The 23,149-nt window shown below is 35.4% G+C and overlaps 1 protein-coding gene across 1 annotated transcript in view; it reads left to right on the top strand.

Annotated features, from left to right (window-relative positions):
- IFIH1 (interferon induced with helicase C domain 1) overlaps nucleotides 1-18,920 on the top strand; it is a 99,933-nt gene extending 81,013 nt beyond the window's left edge. The window contains exons 12-16 of the mRNA XM_007494271.3: nucleotides 938-1,087; nucleotides 4,312-4,473; nucleotides 14,290-14,480; nucleotides 16,183-16,276; nucleotides 16,367-18,920. Coding sequence (XP_007494333.2) covers nucleotides 938-1,087; nucleotides 4,312-4,473; nucleotides 14,290-14,480; nucleotides 16,183-16,276; nucleotides 16,367-16,552 — 783 coding nt within the window. The 3' untranslated portion in view covers nucleotides 16,553-18,920. The remainder of the gene's footprint in view (nucleotides 1-937; nucleotides 1,088-4,311; nucleotides 4,474-14,289; nucleotides 14,481-16,182; nucleotides 16,277-16,366) is intronic.
- Nucleotides 18,921-23,149: the final 4,229 nt, after the last annotated feature.

Below are 23,149 nucleotides of genomic sequence, written 5' to 3'. Positions count from 1 at the left end.
TAGGCCAAAAGCACACTGTAAACTGAAAAGTGCAAAGTAAATATAAGCTCTTCTGGTCATTCATTCCTCATTGTTCCTGCTTTGGGAGTGTAGGGAATTCAGGATTTACCCCCAGATAAGATCAGAATACACTTTTTCAAGTCATTTTTTTAATATTTATCCTAGAACATTTTATTAAATTGGTAACCAGTCAAAAAGAGAATATTTCCTGAGCCAATGGAATACTTAAAAGGGAAGTTTTGGTATGTGGGAGTGATGGCAAGAAGAGAGGATAATTCTGAAAGGCCTAGATAGGGCCCTTCAGCAGCCTTGTATATGTACTGTTTCTACCACTATACATTAATGCTAATTCAATTCACCATTTGATACTACAAAATATATTTTTGTTTTTGAATTCATACATAGTACCAATATTTCAAATTTCAGATAGTCATTATTTGTTTTAAATTTAATTGAAAAAATCATATGTAAAAATCCATTTTTATGATTTAATAAACTTTCAAGATTTCAGTGCCTTTGATTTTTTGTTTATAAATTTTACTCAAATAATTCAAATACTATGTATTTCACTATTTGAAATTTTCCTTCTCACTTACAAGAAATCATAGATATCCAGCCAAGCCACTATATTCTAGATTTTTGAAAGTCCAAAATTGAAATTAATGCAGCAAAAATATGGTGATATTGAATATTTCCCTACAAAGGTACTTTCTTTCCATCTCCAGTTTAGCCATCATTTCATCTCTGTAGCATAAAAAAATTTTAATATGTCATTACCAAAATTAAAATCAGATACTAATTTGCTCAAAAAAATGATGCTAAAGCTAGTGGCATCATTTGATTTAGACCAAACTCCAGTTTACAATAATTTTTCCAGTGGAAAAATTTTTTTATGTGTTCAACTACATAAAAGTAACTTTTTGTGCTCTATCTGCAGAATGAACAAAAGGAAGTAATTAATAATTTTCGTACTGGAAAAATAAACCTACTTATTGCCACCACAGTGGCTGAAGAAGGCCTGGATATAAAAGAATGTAATATTGTAATTCGTTACAGTCTCGTCACCAATGAAATAGCCATGTTGCAGGTATATTTAGTTAACCTTAATTTCTTTCCTTCTCTTTCTTTTTTTCTTTTGTCTAATTTACTTGGCTATTTGTCTTTAAACAGTGCAAAGTAATTATAGAATTGAATATTAGAGCTGAAAGTAACCTTAGAGTTCATATAGATGACTTTATTTTACTGCTGAGAAAGCCAAAACCTAGACTCTAAAACTAAGTATCTTAACCCAAGTAAAACAATAAATTAGTGTATCAAGAACTCTTTCCTTTGATCAATAGAAATAGGAATTGGGACTAGATCTGTGATTTGATCAGTATAAAGAATTCCCAGATGAGGAAATGTGCTCTACCAATATAGACTGGCACTTCCTCAGCAACTTATAGTTCTAAAGGACAGCTCAGCATATGAAAAGCTGAAAGGTGGCCCAGGGTCACTCTAGCAATATGTCTTAGAGAGGTGCTTGAACCCAGAATTTCCTAGCCAATACCAGCTCTCTAACCACATTAAACTTTGTTCCCCCTCCTGCCCCTTTCCTCTATCTCTGCTCTTTCTCTTTCTTCATATAGAGATATAATTCCTCAATTTAATTTTAAAATATTTGTTAAATGTCTACAGTATTCCAGGCATCATAGTAATCCTGGAGGGCTAGATGGTACAGAGAGTGCCAAAACAGGAATCAGTAAAGCCTGAGTTCAAATCTGGCCTCAGACATTTGCTAGCTGTGTGACCCTGGACAAGTCATATAACCCTGTTGCCTTAGTTTCTTCATCTGTGAAAGGAGGAGAAGGAAATGTCAATCCTCTACAATAGCTTTGCCAAGAAATTCTCAAATGGGGTCACAAAAAGTTGGGCACAATTGAAACAATTGAATAACAAAACCAACTGTGTGTATATATATATATATATACACACACATAAAATATATATATATATATAAATATATACACACATATACAGTAATAGATATTATATGTAGATATATATATACACACCTGCAGCATAATTTTCAGGGGGAGAGTATTGCATTTGGAGTGATCAGGATATGCTTCTTGTAGGATATTTAAAACTGCGCTTTAAATGAAAATAAAAATTGAGGCAGAGATGAGAAAGGAAGACAATTGAGACACGAGGGACAGCTGCTGTAAAGGACCCAAAGATGGAATAGAGAATGCCATGTACAGAAAAGTTTGGTTAGTATGTAAAATATGTAAAGGAAAATGATTTGCACAAAGCTTATAAACATAGGTTCCATGGGGCCATCTTGCAGAATGCTTTAAAAGACAAATGGAGGGATTTGTAAATTACCATAGAAGCAAGAGAAAGCCACTGGGACATCTTGAATGGGAGGTCATGGTGTGTTTTAAGAAAATCAGTCTCTCAGATATATGGAGGATAGACTGGAGAGGGGAGAAACTAGAATCAAGGAAGCCACTGCTATTGTTCAAGCAAGAGGGAGATGAGGGCCTAAACGAGGGTGAGGAGTACAGAGAAGGAGACTTACAAGATACCTTACGGAGGCAAAACTGACAAGACTAAGCAGCAGATAGGATATGAAAAGTGAGGGACATGGAAAAATTAAGGATGATCCAAATTGACAGCTTGGGGATTTGGGAGAATTGTGGTGTCCTCAGCTGAAATAGAGATCTTAGGAGAAGGGAAGATTTAAGGAAAAAATAATAGGATTTATTTGGAATATGTTAAGTTTTGAAATAAAGCAGCTAAATGAGAGAGTGCTTTGCCTGAGGTTGGAAAGACTCACCTGCATAAGTTCAAGTCCAATTAAATAAATAATTATAGTTTTGTGACCCTGGGCAAGTCATTTAAACCTGTCTGCCTTAGTTTCCTCATCTGTAAAAGGAACTAGAGAAGAAAATGTCAAACCACTACAGTGTCTTTACCAAGAAACACCTAAAGGGAATTACAAAGAGTCAGATATGACTGATATGACTGAACAATCAGAGTTTGAAATGCTTCTGAGACATCCATTTGGAGATGTCTAATAGGAAGTTACTAACATGGGACTAGAGTTTAAGAGAAAGACTGTGGTTGGATATATGAATATAAAATCTATCTTCATACAGTTGATAATTAAGCTCTTGGAACCCATGAGATCCTCTAGGAAAACAATTTCAAAGTTAGTTTTATTTTATTTTCTTGCATAGCACCAATAGCTTTGTTTTCATTTAATTAATATAGTTAATATATTAGAAGTTTCTACCCTTTTTTGTTTCTGTTTAGTAAGACATTAAACAATATAGTATTGTGTTTTTTTGCAAAAGTGGAAATAGGCCACTTGATTCTTAAGATTTCTCTTCTCTTTGCTTGCCTACTACTTGCTAGAACATTGACAGATAAATTGAAACATAACTTAGACTGGATTTTTCTATAATCATTACAGAATTCTCTTTTATGTCCATCTCCTTGTAGAAATTTTAAAAAAAGTCATCAGAATTTATGTTATCAATTTTTATCCACATTCTTTCTTCTTTATTTTTTTCTTACATTGTAAAAAGACCAATTTTGTTAATAAAAAAATATTTGATCTGAATGTATATTAATTGTAACTTTTATGGAAGAACCTTTCAGGATAAGGTGGAGATGCATTCTATTTGCTAAGTTTTTTGTTGATACTCTGAAACCCCCTAATATTTTTGATATACTGCATATTTTTTCTTTCTTTTTGAAAAGTCAATTTCAAATAAATAAAAATGTTTGATACCAGCATCATCAACAAAGCAATACCTGTTAAGAAAAGTATCTAGAAATCTATAAATAAAGTGAATTATAACAAACATATTTAAAGATCAAGTATAAATTCAATGCTCAGAATATCCTGTGAGTACCCTGAAGAGACTGCCTTCATTGTATTTTATATTGGTGATATTTTTAATTAATGTGAATACAAAGACTTGTTAGATATTGAACATTTATATATTCTAGTCATTTGAACATGTATCCTAGCTGCCTACTAGAAATAAGCTGCATTGAAGCAGCAACTATGTCTTATTTAATCTTTGGATCTCCCTTAGCCAAGTGTTTTGTACACAAGTACCTAATAAATAGTTTGTCAGCTTGATTGTTGAATATATGCAATAGTCTACTTGACTGCTATTGCTTTTATTGCAACATTTTGTTTCCAACGTAATGGTCTTGGAGCAAAGAATATTATTGTTCCATATTTTGTTTTAAAGGGAGGTAGGTAGAGCCAAGATTTCTTGTAAATAATTATTTTCTTTTATATTTTTATAGGCCAGAGGTCGAGCTCGAGCTGATGAAAGTACGTATGTACTAGTGGCAAGTGATGGCTCAGGAGTAGTTGAACGTGAAAATGTTAATTTATATCGTGAGAAGATGATGCATAAAGCTATTGAAAGGGTACAAAACATGAAACCAGAGGAGTATGCTCAGAAGGTATCATTCATGGTCTTTACTTTGCAGTTGGTTTTCCTAGAGCATCATAGAATCTGAGTTGGTAGGGACCTCTCGTCTAATCTATACCGTTACAGGAATCCTTCCTACAATGTCCTTTTCATTTTAAAAGAGCTCTTACTCTGCATGGTAATCCACACCTGTATGTCTCTGAGGCTGGTCAATCGCTAAAAATAGGAGTTCTGAACTTAGGCCACTAGGCTGCCTAGGGATTGTCGAAACCGGTCTCAGTTGAAAACATAAGTCAAAAGCCCTGTGCCAATCAGTAGTGAGCAGAATTAAACCCATTAGTGACCTGAGTAAAGAAAGCAGTCCCAATCACAAACAGGAAAGGAAACAAATAAAAATTGTTTATCTGTATATCTGGTTGTGATAACTTATGTCTGACTGAAGGAGGAAACTATCTCCAGTGGAAATAGTGAGTAGCCCCAGGCTCCCCAAATCCAAATCTATAAACAAATATACCTTCATATTCTGTAGAATGAAAGAAATCTCAAAGGAATACAATAGACCAGATTGTGCCAGTGATGGTCCTCAGCAGTATCCATTGATGCTAATCCTAACCCAAGGAAATTAGTTTACCAGTTCAGTTAATGTTTGTATTCTTAGAGTTAAGCAGCCCATAAAGGCAGTGACAGTATCTCCACATTGCAGCATATTGTAATTGAAAGTATAGATGGTGATAAAATGAAGACTGCAGAAAGAAAATGCAGAAGAATAAGGAAATTCATCACTTCAGAGGATCCAAAGATATATCTGCACAATAACAAATCAGTTTCTTGGGAGAAAATTAACCAAAATATCTAGATATGGGTGTTATTTCTTTTTAAACATGAGATCTAGCTCAGTAACATTTTGTGAATCCATGGACATGTTGCCTTACGAAGAGAAGTTTTTTTTTAAGTTGGTCCAAACGCACCTGGCCAGACTTCTAGCTAGTATCACCTAAGTACATAGAGATAAGCTCAGGGACTAGATCTATATACACTGATATTAAGAATTCTCTAAACAGAAACTCCCTTTTGTAATGAAGATCAGCACCTTTTTGGCAATTTGAGTCTTAGAGAGCTGTTTAGAGTGCTGTGAGTTTAAAGGACTTATCCAGGATCAAATGGCTTAGAATTTAGAAGTATAAAGTACCTTAGAGGTATTTTAGTTCGACCCCCTTATTTAATAGATTATGAAACTGAAACCAAAAGGCATTAAGGGACTACTTGTCAGAGCTTACATACAGAGTTACTGCATGGCCAAAGTGGAATCTGGAACCACATCTTCTAACTTCAAATTCAGTGCTACCTTACCACATGCTACTTTATCTTTTTTTTTTTTCCATTTGTGGTTTTCTTTTCTTTTTTAAATTTTTATTTGGAATATTTTTCCATGGTTACATGATTCATGATTTTCTCCCCTCCCCCTCCTGGAGCTGACAAGCAGTTCCACTGGGTTATACAGGTATCATTATTCAAAACCTATTTCCATGTTATTCAGATTTGTAGAAGAGTGATCCTTTAATTAATTAAATTTAATTAAAATCCTAATCACACATCCCTATCATACTATGTGATCGATCATATATTTTTCTAATGCATTTCTGGTTCCACAATTCTTTCTCTGGATGTGGACAGTGCTCTTTCTCATAAGTTCCTCAGAATTGTCCTGGATCACTGCATTGCTACTACTAGAGAAGTCCATTATATTCGATTGTACCACAGTGTATCAGTCTCTGTGTACAATGTTCTCCTGGTTCTGCTCCTTTCACTCTGCATCACTTCCTGGAGGTTGTTCCAGTCTCCATGGAATTCATTCACTTTATTACTCCTTTTAGCACAATAGTATTCCATCACCAACATATACCACAATTTATTGAGCCATTCCCCAATTGATAGACATCATTCTACCTTATCTTTTAAACTTTCAGCTTTTCATGGTAAAATCAGAGGAAAAAACTGAATATTTGTGGACTAATAATACCATTGAGGAAATTATTTTTTGTTTGAAAATATTATTTGTCACCATATCCTTATAGTTAAGAAATATTTATTAAATTTCATTCAGGATGCTGTGATAGCTGTTAGAAGAGATATAAAGTTTAGATAAAAGATGTTCCCTTCCTTCATGGACTTTATAGTCTAGTCCTGTGTTGGCAAAGTATTGGCATGAATGCAGAGCTAGCCCTCGGGGAGCTGCTCCATTCCCCCTCTTCCCAGCTCCAGAGGACATCTTTCGCATACTCTGTCCCTGTGTCCAGCTGCCCAAAAGTGAGCACTTCCTCCCTCTGGGGGGCCCACAGGCAGCTTGAAATTGCACTTTGGTTACCCAAACTTGAAAACCTTTGCCAACAATGGCCTAGTCCATAGATAGTTAAGAAACTGGGTTCTTAATAAGAAATGAAAAGTGACACCTAAACATTTGAGTTATCCTTGTTAACTCCATGAGAACAACATCTAGATAAAACCCAGCCCATCCTGTTCTTCTTTGTACCAAGCCTAAATGTGTACTGGATAGAGAATTACTTCAGCATCCTTTTGGTTTCTCTGGAACATTCAGAGTCCACTCTACATCTGATCTTAAACCTCCTTTGAGCCGTTTCTCAGTCATGTTCTTTTCTTTGTGACCCCCATTTGGATTCTTCTAAGCAAAGATATTGGAGTGATTTGCCATTTCCTTCTCCAGTTCACTTTAAAAATAAGGAAACTGAGGCAGACAGGGTTAAGTGGCTTGTCCAGGGTCACTCAGCTAGTAAATGTTCAAGACTGAATTTGAACTAGAGAATGAGTCTTTCTGATTCCACACCCAGTAGTCTCAACATTGTGCCACCTAACTGGCCCTTAAACTTTCTAAGCCAAACCAAATTTCTAGGGACACGCTCTGTCCTATTCCTTCTCCCTGGAAGTCACCCAGCTATGTCCACTTTTCTTATTTTTACAATTTCTCTATACTTAGGCTGATTGCCACAGTGCGCGTCATTATCATCATCATCATCATCATCATCATCATCATCATCATGTCTGTTGCCCTACTACTCCTATATTTTCATATTCTTGTGATATTTCCAGACTGTTCTTTCAGCTTCTTATGTAAATCTTACATTATCTTAATGTATTCCTAAAAAGTTTCTTCTGCCTACTGTGTGTGATTCATCACATAGTACTTTGTAAGCGCCCACATGAACATGGTGCTATGCTAGAATGCCTCCTCTCTTCAGTTCATTGAACTGTAAATGTCTTGATATTCACTTCTAGCATGACCAATCCAGCTAACATCCTAACTTCAATTCCTCATATTATTTTACATTACATATAAAAGTTGTTTATACTTGATTGACTAAGTAATTGTCATGCAGCCTTATGATTAGGGTCTGGTCTTACTTTGGAGTTTGTTTTTTCTTTTGATCCTCTGCATTAATCTACAATTTAACTTTGTCATCTATAGCCCCTAGACATAATATAGTTGTTAGGTATGCAAGAGAGCCTATAGACTTCTTTTTAGTTGTGAGGAATGTAGGAAATAATGATAAAAACTTAGGTGGAGAGAAGCACATTTCGGTACATTCGATAATCAGTTAATAAGTTGAGTTAAAAATCTTATCTTGGCTTGACAAATAGTTTGATTATAATAGTTTGATTTAAAAAACTTTGAAAGATAAGAGGCATTCATTAGAATATGACTGTCAGCTCTTAGAGAACAGGGATTTTTTCTTATCTTTCTTTGTATCCTAGGGTCATGGTGGCAAACTGTAAGAAATAAAATTTAGGACTCTGACCCTTAATTTCCATAGTTTATTAGTATTTACTTGGATAGGTAAAGGCAGAAAAGTAGAGAAAAACCTATTCTATTTAATCATGTGGGTGCTCTCAACATGGCCCCTCAGCCATCTTCCTCTTGACTGGTTCCTCCAGAAAGAGGCCCTACTTCCTTGTCTCCAACCTTTTTTCCTCCCTCTCTCTTCCAGGTCCACTTCAGTTACCTTGGATTCAAACTCAGTCATATAACCCACACTAGGTGACGTAACTAGGATCATAGGGACACAGTTAAGACCCCATGCGTGATCCTGGGAGAGGGTTCCCTTTACACAAAACTATGCATGCCAGAGGGCACTCAGAGCCCTCTCTGTGGGCACATGCCCATCACTCCAGCACAAAATTTTTCTCAGAGTTCATTACTAGAAAGCCAGAGGGACGTGGGGCTGGGCTGCTCTCCTACTCCTCACCTGAGGACATTTCTCACATTACCCGCCCCTCTAAAAGATTCACCATCACTGTCCTACAGCTAATCCTCAATGCCTGGCACACAGTATGTACTCAATAAATGCTTGTTGATTGACAATATAGGTATAGGATCCATATGTCCCATAGTTGTTACAGTTTTGTTTTACCAATACATGCTCAGAGTTCCTCTGTAATTCAATTCAGTTGAACAACTACACTGAGTATGTACTATATATATACATACACACATACACACACATATATATAAGGCTGTGTGAGGGAATACAAGGAAGAATAAAATATGATTGTCAATGCTTTCAAAGAATTCAATAAATTCAAAGAATTTATAGTCTATAAAAGGGATTTAAGACATTCAACTTGGTGCTTTTAAAAATAGAGAATAAATGTACTTTCAAGTGGTGCCCCATATAGTGAGCATTCAAAGGTAAATGGGACCATTCCTAAGATGAATGGATCGGGAAAGGCTACATCAAGGAAGTGGCACTTGTCATAAAGTCAGGTATCCATTGAAATGAAAGGGATCATAAATAATATTTACAGCATAGTCAGGTCTCGATTTTATGGTCATCACAGGAACTGAGGCAATATATACTAGACTGGAAATAACCCAAAAGCAAATACACCATTTTAACAACATATAAAACCCTTGCTATCTGTGGGTTCAGCTATGCCAATGAATCATGTGCCTTCCTATAGCCAGAGAAGCAAAGGTGGACAACCAGCCGGGGCATACCACAACAGGAGGAGGGGCAATGAGGAACTTGGAAAAATATATATAATTTAATGTCAGAAAATTACAATTCCCATTGCCCTTCTTGACAAATCAATTCAACAAACATTGATTAAATGCCTACTACATGCCAGGCACTGCTCTTAATGCTCTGTCTACAAAGGCCAAAAACTCAGTAGTCTGTAATCAGGAGCTTACATTCTCCTGGGAAGATTCAACATGTAGAATGATAAATAAATATATATTATACTCAAATTAATACAAGTGACTTCAATAGAACAAGAGCACTAAAACTGACCAAGAAAAACCACTCTATTTGGTGGGGCCATTATGTATTCATCTTCCTGAGTTCAAATTCAACCTCAGACACTTACTTGCTGTGTGACCCTGGGCAAGTTACTTAACCCTATTTGTCTCACTTTCCTCATCTGTAAAATGAGCTGGAAAAGGACATGGCAGATCACTCTTAAGTATCCTCACCAAGAAAACTCCAAATGGGGTCACAAAGAGTCAGACACGACTGAAAACTATTGAACAACAACCATTCTACTTGTACCATTGTGTCTCCTCTGTCTGTCCCCTGGGAGCTTTCCCCCAAGTCCTTCTCTCTTAGCTTCAGTCTCTCTCTATCTTTTGGATCCTTCCTATAAATATGCTCAGGTATCCCTCCATCCTTAAAAAACAAAAAACAAAAAACTTTCATTTGACCATGATATTTCCTTAAGCCATATCTTAAATCTCCCTTTTTCACTGACAAATTTCTAGATCTAGGAAAGTTTAGAAGTTTAGGGAAAACGATGATAAATTCTACTGAAGACATGTTGATTTTGAGGTGCTCACAATGTATACAGTAAAATTTATCACCATAATCTCCAAACTTCCTTATTTTGGTTGAGGGCACCATTATTTTCATGTTCATCTAAGCTGATAATTTCTGAGTCATCCTTGATTCTTCCCTCTCTCTCTGATACCATTTGAGTGAATCAGTTGCCAAATCCTATTGGTTCTGCCTCAATATCTCCTGCCCTTATCCTACCTCTAATCAAATATCCAGGGCTTCAGATCTCAACTCCCTCATCCTGTTGCCAAAAATTACCTCAGTGGGACACAGGTCTGACCATTTAATTTCCCTTGTCAAAAGCTTTCTTTAGCAGACTGAAAACTTCAGTTTGGCCTTTAAGACTCCTCACAATCTGAGTCCCACCTATTTCTCTAGTCGGTTTTACATTATACCCATTTATTTGCTTTTTGTCCTAAACAAACTGGACAATTTAATAGCTATTCCACAAACTCAACTTTCTATCTCTTTTCTTCTCTACATCCCTGTTAGTTAACCTCGATGCCAAAAAGACATTCCTTCCTCATCCCTCTTTCAGAATCTTTATCCTGCTTTAAGATTCAACCCAAGTTAAAAATTCTCTCTGAAGTCTTCCACAAGCCTCCTGGTCAATGTCCTTCTTCATGTTATCTTATGATTACCTTAATTTGAATACTACTGTATTTCCCTAGTAAGTCCCTGAAAGGTAAGCTATGTTTGGTTTTGGCTTTGTTTCTTTAGTATCTTGCGCCTAAGAGGAATTGAATAAGTTTTTATTATTGAAATCATTTTATAAAAAAAAAAATCCTCTTTTACACTGAATGAAAGCTTCAAGTCTTCACTGGATAACAGAACTCATGTGGAAAGCTTTAAGTGGAAGGCACCAATTGGCAAGCTATGCCCAGAAACATAAATGTTGCTAGGCATTTGTGGTTTGGGGATGCATAGTATCATTTTCCTTCTCCTAGAAGAAGTATTTATAACCTGGGATGAGTGAACTTGTCTTGTTTTTTTTGTTTTAACCCCTTACTTTCTGTCTTAGCAACAACTGTAAAACAGAAAAGCAAGGGCTAGGCAGATGGGGTTAAGTGACTTGCTCAGATTTATGCATCTATGGAGCATCTGAGGCCAGATTTAAACCCAAGATTTTCCAACTCCATGCCTGACAATCTATCCACTATATCACCTAGCTGCTCTTGAACTTGTTTAAAAGCCTATTTTGATAACTATATATCAATATAATGTGTTTCCTCATACAGTGATCCCTCACCTATTGTGGGAGTTATGTTCTAGAGACACCCACGATAGGTGAAAATCATCAAAGTAGCGGCATTTACTGCCAGAAGCCTTAGACAGCACAGAACATTTGGATGGTATAGGGCTTGAAATAAATTCAAACTTTTACAAAAACTTCACAAAACATAATACCAAAGAGTAACACTACACACAGCAATCAGACATCTATGTGAAGTGGACAAGGATAGATGCTGAATGTATAGGCACAGTGCAGAAGAGCAAACAGACTGATGCTACAGTCACTGAGCCAATCAGCACCCAGTATACAGAACACAGCACTGTGATTGGCTGCCTTTCATTCCATCAGTCAAGAGTGTAACATGTACAATCTCAAATTGGCAAACTTACCCAAGTGGTAGTATGGTATTCATCCACAAAATTCTGCAATATAGAGAAAACCACAATACAGAATTGGATTTTTTTTTAAACTTGTGATAAGTGAACTGCGATATAGCAAGGGATGACTGTATACTTTATTTTATGCATTTAGAAACATTATTCTAAGACAATTATTATGGATCCCTGTCCTTGGGCCTATGGGCTTTAACCGCAATGCTAAAGAAGTCCATAACACAAGAATATGTTTTAAAAAATTTGCCTTGAAGATTCACTTTGTTATATCTTCTTCATGCTAACAAAAAAATTGGTTTTCATTAACAGGGAAAAGTATTCCCTGCAGCATAAGACAAAGATAAACTAGTCTAAAATTAAAATTCTTGGTGGCTAGTCCTTAAATGTAGAAAATGAATCAGTAGGCTAATTCTCTTAGAATGTTATGGCTAGCCAAGACTTAAGAGGTCATTGTGATATACTCCATTTCACAGGAGAGGAAGAATAAGTGTATAGAGTTTCAGAAACTTGCTCAAGATTGTGTTTTCTTAAATAGTATAGCAACTGTAGCTGGAGCTAGCATCCAGATCTGTCTCCCCAGTCTAACTTCACTTTTCCCTCACCTCCACCTCTTAGACTCGTTCTCCTCCTCCACCATTGATCTCAACCAACATTTCCTACATGACTCCTTTCTTGATCTTCATAATCTACTCATGCCTTCACCCAAATTACTTGTTATTTTCTGCATCCCTGTGTGTTTTGGGTGGTTGTGTACATACATAGCATTTCCCCACAGGCCAGGGACATTTCCTTTTTTACTTTTGTATCACCAACACGTAACATGGTGCCTGTCACCTAGTATGTGCTTAGAAAATGCATGCTGGGAAGCTAGGTGGATCAATGGATTGAGCACCAGGTCTAGAGTCAGGAGGATTTTGATTCAAGTCTGGCCTCAGACCCTCTCAAGCTGTGTACAAATCACTTAACTCCATTTGGTTAGCCCTTAACAGCTGTTGTCAGCCAGCAAGTCCACAAAAAGTTTCCTCGGGGTCCAGGCAAGGGCTATGACTCCATCCAAAAATGGATTTTCCCCTTCTTTCATTTCTCCTAAGTCTAGATTCCTCACTTCTCTCTCTCCTCCTCTCCTAACTGGAAGGAAAAGTTAAATGCCTTCCTTGGTAAATACTTTGCTGATGAATTAAGTATTTTAAAATAAAATATCAAGTATCTCCTTTTAATTTATTTTGACAAGTATGTATTAAGTGCCTACTTCATTTTGGGCCCCATGTTAAATATTAGGGAATGCAAAAATGAAAAATAGTCATCATTTTAAAGAATTTACAAATTCTTTATTAATTTATTTTTTATAAAATTATAATTTTTATATTTTATAATATATAATGTATAAATATTATAATATATAATGTATAAATAATAAATAATATATTTTATAAAATATTTATTTACATACAAAACTAAATATAAATAATAAGATTATATTTTTAAGAAAGCAATGATTCAAAATTGACATGGAATTGTTTTGGTATTATTATACCTAAAGAGGGGGGTTCTAAGGTGTATTCAGTGTCTTGGCACTTGGTAAGCCCTTCTGTCATAAATTTGTAACTCAGAAAGAAAATAAGAATTAAAAAATGCATGCTGATTAACATATGCACCTGGCTTAGACCTCTTGAATGATTATTTTTAGTAACTGGCAGAGGTGTTGCTGGAGCCAGCTCCAACCACTTGGGAGAGCTGATTGTTAAATTTCCAGTATGAACATTTACACTTCAGAAATTTGCTATTGTCAGAAGTCAGGACTTGATTTATGATATTGTTGATGTTCTATACTTAAGGAAATGTTAATAATAGAGATTAAATTTATGTGTGAATGTATACATTCCCCACTCCACTCCCAGAGATCCCAGTTGTTAAATATTTACTGACTCACTCTGGATTGTTCGATAAATATTATCTGCTCAAGTGCAGCAGGGGCACAGCAGAAGGCTGAGAGAATGTATTTAGACTGGAGGCTTGGGTACAAGAGGCTAATATTACTACTAATAATAACTTTTTTTACCTAGAGCTTTAACGTTCACAACGTGTTTATTATCTCTTTTGAGCTTCACAACGTCCTTAGTTATTGGTCACAATTCAATAACTTTTAACAGTAATCCATTAAGCACCTACTCTGTGCAGAACAGAGCTGAATGTTTATTTTCTCTAAGTAATATGTTTGTTTTTAATCATTAAGCTTACAGTCATCAGATCAACGACAGACATTTCAGTATTTTCAAGGAATTTAAATGCCCCAAAGCCTAGAGCCTAAAGTCTAAAATACTGCAAGGTTAAAAAAAAAATTGAACTTTCAATTTCCTTTTTTTCCTTTGGTGCAGATTTTGGAATTACAAAAGCAAAGTTTAATGGAAAAGAAAATGAAAACTAGGAAAAGTCTTGCAAAGCAAATCAAGGACAAGCCATCATTAGTAACCTTCCACTGTAAAAAGTGTAATGTGCAGGCTTGTTCTGGAGAAGACATCCAAGTGATTGAGAACATGCATCATGTCATCATGACACAGGAATTTAAGTAAGCTTCTCCCAATTAATACTTAAAGTTTTTCTTAAAGGGTGTGTTGTAATTTTAATTATAAATACTTTTAAAATGCATTCAGCATCTGTTGATTACAAGATTTTCTATTTTCTGCTCTCCTACCCCTCCCAAAGTTCTAAAACAAGCTTTTAGAGAATGTGTTGTTCTGATTAAAAAAAAAGACATCCCTTTATCCCTACAAGTGAATGCATAAGTGAGGTAAAACCTTACCAGTCAATAAAGCAGTGCAATGATACCCACCTCCTTTGGGGTATTTGTCATCCTTACTCACCATACTGCTAGGTCTTCTCTACCTATTTTTTCAGAACTATATTAGAAATTACATTAGTTTTTTTTTTTTTTAATGGGGGCAGGGGGCAGGACACCTAAGTGGATCAGTGGTTTGAGAGCCAGGCCTAGAGATGGAAGGTCCTAGGTTTATATCTGGACTCAGACACTTTATACCTTTGTGACAAGTCACTTAACCCCCATTTCCTAGCCTTAACTGTTATTGATTCTAAGATGGAAGGTAAGAGTTTTTATTTTAAAAAGAAAAAAGTGACAGTTGCAATCTTAATTTCACAGAACCATTTAAACAGTGGAACATCTAAAGTCTAACCTAACAAGTGAGCTTCCAAATTTTAATTTAAATTCAGCTCAGTGTCTTCAAAAACAGCAGGAAAGGAGCCTGTGCCAAACTTACCATGTTTGTTATTAAGAATCTAATGAGCTCCCTTAGTGTATGGCACTGTAGCCGGTGCTATAAATTTATGTTAAATATTATTCATGCTTGTTTCAGATGAATTCCTGATCAAATGTGAAAGATTAAAAATTAAGCATAGCCTTAGAATTACGAAGTTAATTGTAAAAGTGAAAGGATCCCAAGAAATGGAATCGGGAAGACTTAGATTCAACTTCTGATAGTTACTTCCTGGATGACAAAGGGAAAGATACAACCTATTAGCCTCAATTTCCTCATAAGTAAATTGAAAATAATAGTATCTGTAGCATCTACTTGACAAAAGTTGTTGTAGTGTTCAAGTGAGAGTATGTAAAATACTGGATAAATATCAGCTATTGCCATTATTTTCTAGTGCAGTTGTTTTTTAATCATTTTTGAATCATGTCCAACTCTTCATGACATGACTCCTTTTGGAATTTTCTTGGCAGAGATACTGGAGTGGTTTGTCATTTCCTTCTCTGGATCATTTTGCAGATGAAGAAACTGTGGGAAACTGGGTTAAGTGACTTGCCCAGGCTCACCCAGATAGTAAATGTCTGAGGCCAGATTGGAACTGAGGTTTTCCTGACTCCAGGTTCAACCCTCTATCCACTGTGCCTAGTTCAAGGGTAATGTGTGATTATAAACTGCAGCTGGGAAAATGAACATAAAGATTAGTTCAAGAAAACATTCAAGACTATGGAAATCTGAGCAATACTTTTCAAATTGGAGTGGTTAGTGTCTTTTGGCCAAATGGAGAAAAAAATGACCATTCAAAGTATTCAGCAGAACTTGAGTAAATGTTTGAAAATAGAACCACAGCAGGGGACATAAAGATATGGTTTTTTTTTAATTAAAGAATAGTGTCTGGCATATTATGTATAGCCTGATACTTGGTTTGGCAGCACTAGGCTCTGATGCCAATTCAGATTTAGCAAATACAAAACTTCTTAATCAATATCTCTTGTCAAATTTTAGGAGTTTCTACATTGTAAGAGAAAATAAAGCACTACAAAAGAAATTTGCAGACTATCAAACAAATGGTGAAATCATCTGTAGTCAGTGTGGCCAGGTAAGCCAATTGTTTTTGTCCTTCCAGCCAAAAATCAGGTTTCGTATAATATGTATATAATTTAAAACTTCTCTTTTCTTTTCTTTCCAGTCCTGGGGAACTATGATGGTGAACAAAGGCTTAGATTTACCTTGTCTCAAAATAAGGAATTTTGTGGTGGATTTTAAAAATAATTCCGAAAAGAAACAGTACAAAAAATGGGTGGAATTGCCTATAGCATTTCCAAAGCTTGACTATGCAGAACATTGTATGTTTAGTGATGAAGATGAATATTGACTTAAGATTCTCTAAATTCTTTGAACTTTACATTTTTTCCATGGAATACAGAATCATATTTTTTGCAAAGATTGCTCCAAAGTGTTGAGAGAAATTTCTTTAAATCATTTTGAGCTCTTTGAAGAAAGGTACTCTGTCAGGTTTCATATTATCTATGTTATTAGGGAGCAAGTATAAAAAAAAAATCCACAAATGATCTAAAACTGCATTTGATTAATGTAGAAGACAGCATCATTCTGGGAGAACAAGAAGAGGCTTGATTTGAAACTCACTAATCTTGTATTCTCTGAGAATCATAAGTGGCAGAAAATTTACCATAAAAGAAAGGAACTCAGAAGGAAAAGAAATGAAAGAGACAAGTTCTAGGTAATCAGAACTTAAATATTTAAGACATTGTTATTTTTCAGTCATTGCCATTATTTATTCCCAAATTTCATTTGCTGATTTCTGCTAATTTATTTAGTAAAGAAATAACAGTTGTCTCTTTCTTTTCAAAAGTCTATTTGTGGCCACTCTGATATTTCCTAGTTCCCATAATAAAAGTCAATGAGAAAAAGCAAGAGTTGTTTCTGTGAATCAGTGAACATTCCCCATGAGTAGACAGAATAACCCTAGTTAAAACACTTCTGTTTTCTAAAAAAAAAAAAAGGAGGGCCAGGAACCCTGATCCTTCTTTACTAAGGAACAATAATCACTGAATTCCTTCAGCTGACTTGTTACAAGAAAGTTCTCTTCTGATGTATTAGGAAGAGAAAACTGTGTCTACTTACTGAAGATTCTTCCTTCTCCTCTACTGATTCTTCAATTTAGAGACATAAAAATGAACTTAAACATCATAACTTTTATTTTTCTGATGATATCAAGATGCAAATTTGCAGTATAAGATGCAAAAAGAACAAATTAATTTATTCTCCTCTATTAAAACAAAACAAAAAATACCCTGAAAGAACACCTACAGATTACAGAGAAAGTAGAACTCTCTTCAAATGACATCTGGAAACTTTACAAAAATATCAACACATAAAAATAGCTAATTGAATAGCTATGAATTTTTGAAATATCAACAAACATCATATTTTTTATCTAGGTTTCCCAGTGCTTTCTTCAATGCAAAAATAATTTGTCTTCCAAAATCTCAAGATATATGTTTCAAATAGTCTAAACTTTTATTTTTGCTAGTGCCTCATAATGGAGACTGATGGTAAATGACCTTTTATTCAAAAATAAAAGTAAATCTTCATTAATTTTATACTGATTATGGCTGCTATTGAGGAGTTGCAAATGCCTAAAGCATGTTAGATACCTTATAGAACATGCATATGCATGCTCCTTAACTTACAAAAATGTCTTCTTATCATTGTTCATGCTATTGGTTAAATGACTGTAGAGTAAAATTCCATATAGCCATTTAAGCATGTTTGCACAAGAGAGGAAAAAACTGGGCAGGGGAAATAAATCTGGCTCTATTCCACTATGCACTGTTTTTATACACATATATTTTTATTTGTCTTACAGTTTTGTGCTATGTCTCGAACCCTTACTGAATTGTAAGCTTCTTGGGGGTGAGGACTGCTTTTCAGAGTTTCCACAAGCATTCATTAAGTATTTCCTCTGTGAATAGAACTGTGCTGATCTTTGTATTTCCCTACCAACACAGCACAATGCATAGAATGGAAGATTTAGAATCAGTGTTCTTAACCTGTGGCCCCTGAACTTTTAAAAGCACTTTATTAACTGCATTTCAATATGCTTATTTCCTTGGTAATCCTGTGTATTTTATTTTATGAAGTTAAAAACATTCTGAAAAGAGATCTATTTGCTCTACTAGACTACCATAGAGGTCCTATGCCATAAAACATAAGCTATAAAATATAAGCTTCTAAAGGTCTACATGAACTGATGCAGAGTGAAATAAGCAGAACCAGGAGAACATTGTGCACAGTAATGGCAATATTGTATGATGATCAACTGTGAAAAATTTAGCTTTTCTCAGTAATACAATGACCCAGGACAATTCTGAAGGACTTATGACAAGGAACCTATCTACCTGTAGAAAAAGCACTATTAGAATTGGAATGCATATTAAAGCATGTTCTTTTTTACTAGTTTATTCGTGTTTTTATTTGGAGGTTTGGTTTTATATAAACCTTATCTTACAACAATGACCAATATGAAGTATTTTTGCAGGATAAATTATGCAAAACCCAGATTGCCTACCATCTGCTGGAGAGGGGAGGGAAGGGAGAGAGGGAGACAATTTAGATCTTATAATTTCAGAAAATATATGTTAAAATTTGTTATTAAATGTAATTGGGAAAGTAAATAAAAAAATAAATGAAAAGATCAAAGATGAAAAAATAAAATAAAATTTTAACTCCTGGAGGTAAGGATTGTTTCATTTTTTATATTTGTATCCATAGAGCCAAACACAGTGCCTGGAACATCATAGGTCTTTAATAAATGCTAGTTGGTTGATTGATGAATGCTTTAAAATATTTGTTGAATAGTTAAAAGTGTGCTTGAATGAACATGTCGTTATTGTTTCTTTGAAGAATGCTGCCATATCACCTCAGTGGCAAAGAAAACAGCACATTAACATCTAACAAGAATGCACCATGTCCGTACATTTTCTTCTTATGGGAAGCTAATTAGTGCAGTAGATAGAGTGCTGGATTTGGAGTCAGAAAAACTCATCTTTTTAATTCGTATCTGGCCTCAGATACTTACTAGCTAGGTGATCCTGGGTATGACCTATAACTCTTTTTGCCTCAGTTCCTCTTCTGAAAAAAAAATTGGAGAAAGAAATGGCAAAGCACTCTAGTATCCTTACCAAAAAAAACCCCAAGGGGATCGTGAAGAGTTGGAAGCAATTGAAAAATGACTGAACAATAAACAAGTCTCTTAGATTATAGATGGCTATGGGGAATATCTGAAATACCCTAGCCCCAGCCCAATAGGTCTTAAAATAGGTATACTGTTGAGGAAGGTCATCTAAAAGGAGACATTGATGACAAGATCTTCCAAGGACCCTCAGTTCTTGGAGCTATTATAGAGGACATAGAAATTGATTTATGAAAAATAATTTTGGTAACACATTATCTGTAATGGGGATAAGTAAGAAGCCTTTCCAGTAAGATCAGGAGAGAATCAAAGATGCCCATTAGCACCCTTACTATTCATTATTGTACTAGAAATGTTAGCTCTAGAAGTAAAAGAAGAAGGTATTAAAGGAATTGGAATAGGCAATGAGGAAATAAAAATACCACCACTCTTCACAGATGATATGATGATATACTTAGAGAATTAACCAAAAACCCAATTGAAATAGTGAACAATTATAGCAAAGTTTCAGGATATAAAATAAATCCACACAAATAATCAACACTTCTTTATGCTACCAGGAAAGCCTAACAGCACATAATAGAAAGAGAAATCCCATTTAAAATAATTGTAAATAATATAAAATATCTGAGAGTACCTGCCAAGAAAAACCTGAGAACTATGTGAACACAACTACAAGTACTTTTCATACAAATAAAGTCAGATCTAAACAATTGGAAGAACATTAATTGCTCATGGATAGGCCAAACAAATAAAATAAAAATGACAATTCCACCTAAGTTTCCTATTCAGTGCCATACCAATCAAATTATCCTATAAAGCTAGAAAAAATAAAGTTCATCTGGAAGAAAAAAAGCCAAAAATTTAAAGGGTAATAATGAAAAAACAAAATTAAGGGACAAGGACTGGTAGTAATGTATCACAAACTATTATAAAGCAGGCACCATCAAAACAATATGCTATTAAGAAATAAGAGTAATGTATCAATGGAGTAGTATGCATTCAACATATTGTAGTAAATGAGCAAAATAATCTACTGTTTGGCAAATCCAAAGATCCAAGCTTTTGAAAGAACTCACTATTTGACAGACTTCTGGCAAAACTGGAAAACAGTATTGCAGACACTAGCCATTGACCAATCTCACACCATATATCAAGATCAAGTCAAAATAGATACATACATCATTTACCAAGATAGGATCAAAATGAATACATGGTCTAGGCTTAAAGGGAGATATCAAGTAAATTTAAAGAACAGGAAACATTCCCCATTAGATTTTTGGTTAAAATAAATTTTATGAGTAAGAGGTAGAAAGTATTGTGAGATGTAAAATGGTTAAATTTGAATATATTAAATTGAAACATTTTGTACAAATAAAATTAATGTAGTCAAGGTAAGAAGGAAAGCAGCAAGTTGGGAAACAAATTTTGTAGACAGTTTCTCAGATAAATATATAGAGAACTTAAGTCAAATCTTTAATAATATGAGCCCCAATTGAAAAATAGTCAAAAGATACAAATAGTTTTTGAATGAAGAAATCAATGCTATACATAACTATGAAAAAATGCTCATTGATTAGAGAAATACAAATCAAAACAATTGAGATATTATCTTATACCTATCAGATTGACTAAGATGATAAAATGGTAAAATTACAAATGTTGGGGGAGATAGGGAAAATGGGGACACTAATACACTGTTGATGAAACAGACCCAACCATTTTGGAGAGCAATTTAGAATTATGCTCAAAGAGTTATAAAACTATATACCTTTTGACTCAGCAATATCTATTAGGTTTACTTCCTACAGCAATTGGGGAAAAGGAGGTAAAAAAAGACTATATTTCTAAAGTATTTATAGCAATTCTCTTTGTAGCATCAAAGAACTGAAAATTGAAGGGATGCACCTCACTTGGGGAATGGCTAAAAATTGTGGCATATGATTGTGATGGAATAATATGGTGCCATAAGAAATGACAAAAAGGTTAATTTTGGAAAATATCTACATGAAATTATGAAGAGTAAAACAAGCAGAACCAAGAGAACATTATAAACAGCAACAGAAATGTTGTTTGAAGAATGACTTCTATTTGTTTAAATAGAAATAAATAAGACAGTTTTATATATACATATATCTTTTTTGTCATATGATACTTTCTTTAATGGGAAGAGGAGAATGGAGAAGGAAGTTAACTGGGTATCTTAATGTCACAAACTAATTCATTTTACAAAACAAAGGGGATACCATAAATTAGGAGAGGACAAAAGAATTTAACTGCCAGAGCTAAGGATAAGGGAAGAATTTATGAACAAATAAGACATAGAGAACATTACAAGTTGTAATATGACATATACGATTGTAATGGAGTATTATTGTTCCATGAAAAATGACAAACAAGAGGACTTCCGGTCAAGATGGAGGCTTAGAGAAAGCTAAAGTCCAGATCTCCTGAAACCCTTCCTTACCGATCTCAAACCGAATGCTCCTAGGGCACCGAAATCCAAAACAATCAACAACATAGACCCCGGGAGTCCTCCTCCTGGACCTGGACCTGAATCAAAAGGTACGGCCTCCCCCAAAAGCCAGAACCCGAGACCACTCAGACCTAAGGGGTACTCAGAAGGAAGGTCCTAGGACCCATCCCCCCCCAACCCAGAACGCCGAGTCTGAGTCCAAGGCAGCAGAGGCAACCCAGAGCCCCACGGCCAGCTATTCTGAAGGCCACATCCTGAAAACAACCTGACCCAGTCGAGGGGGTACCCAGACAGCAGGGAAACAGAGAGAGAGGGGGGAGCTTGTAACCCCCTGGCTGGATCCTTCCATTGGAGTCTCACCAAAAAAGTCCCTGCCTCAAGGCATACTAAATTCAACCCAGGGAAAGCTAATCTCATTAGGAGCCCTGGGAGCTCCAGGAAGCCGCGGCCCCTCCCCCCACAGAGTGCTGCAGCTGACTGGCTAAGGCACAGGAACAAGGGCCAAGCTAAAGCTAGGCTCAGAGCGTGGAAGTAAGGCAACAGAGAAGCATCAGGAGTGTGCCAAGGAGAGGAGGGCAGTAACAGGGACACACCAGCAATTCCTGGCTCCCCTGGAAGACAGAATAACAACTGCATGGAACGGACAATCTGCCTAGGGCTAAAACCTCTGAACACCAGACAGAGATAAGAAAAGCTAATCCTCCCCACTCAGATAGAGATGGCAAACTACACAGAAGCACAAAAGCCCCAAAATTCCAAAAGAAGCAAGAAGAAGGGGGCGACTTGGGACACATTTTATGGAGCAAAAATACAAAACACAGAGGAGGTAGAAGAGGTAAACACAAGCAAATGCTCCAATACCTTCCAAAGGAAATGGAAACCCTCCACAAACCCATGAAGAATTTGAATCTGAAATGAGCAAAAAGATGGAAGCCTTCTGGGAGGAAAAGTGGGAAATAATGCAAAAGAAATTCATGCATCTACAAAACCAGTTTGACCAAACTGTAAAAGAAAACCAGGCTTTAAAGCAAGAACTAACAAAGCAAAGCCAAAAGAACAAGAAATTAGAAGAGAACATAAAATATCTCACTGACAAAGTGACAGATTTGGAAAATAGAGGGAGAAGAGATAATTTAAGAATAATTGGACTTCTAGAAAAGCCAGAAATAAACACCAAACTTGACATCGTAATACAAGATATAATCAAAGAAAATTGCCCAGAGATTCTAGAACAAGGGGGCAATACATCCACTGACAGAGCTCACAGAACACCCTCTACA

The sequence above is a fragment of the Monodelphis domestica genome, chromosome 4, assembly GCF_027887165.1.
Source record: "Monodelphis domestica isolate mMonDom1 chromosome 4, mMonDom1.pri, whole genome shotgun sequence".
NCBI classification, from domain to species: domain Eukaryota; kingdom Metazoa; phylum Chordata; class Mammalia; order Didelphimorphia; family Didelphidae; genus Monodelphis; species Monodelphis domestica.
Note: the sequence above shows the minus strand (reverse complement) of the source record. Positions and strands in the feature narration are given on the sequence as shown.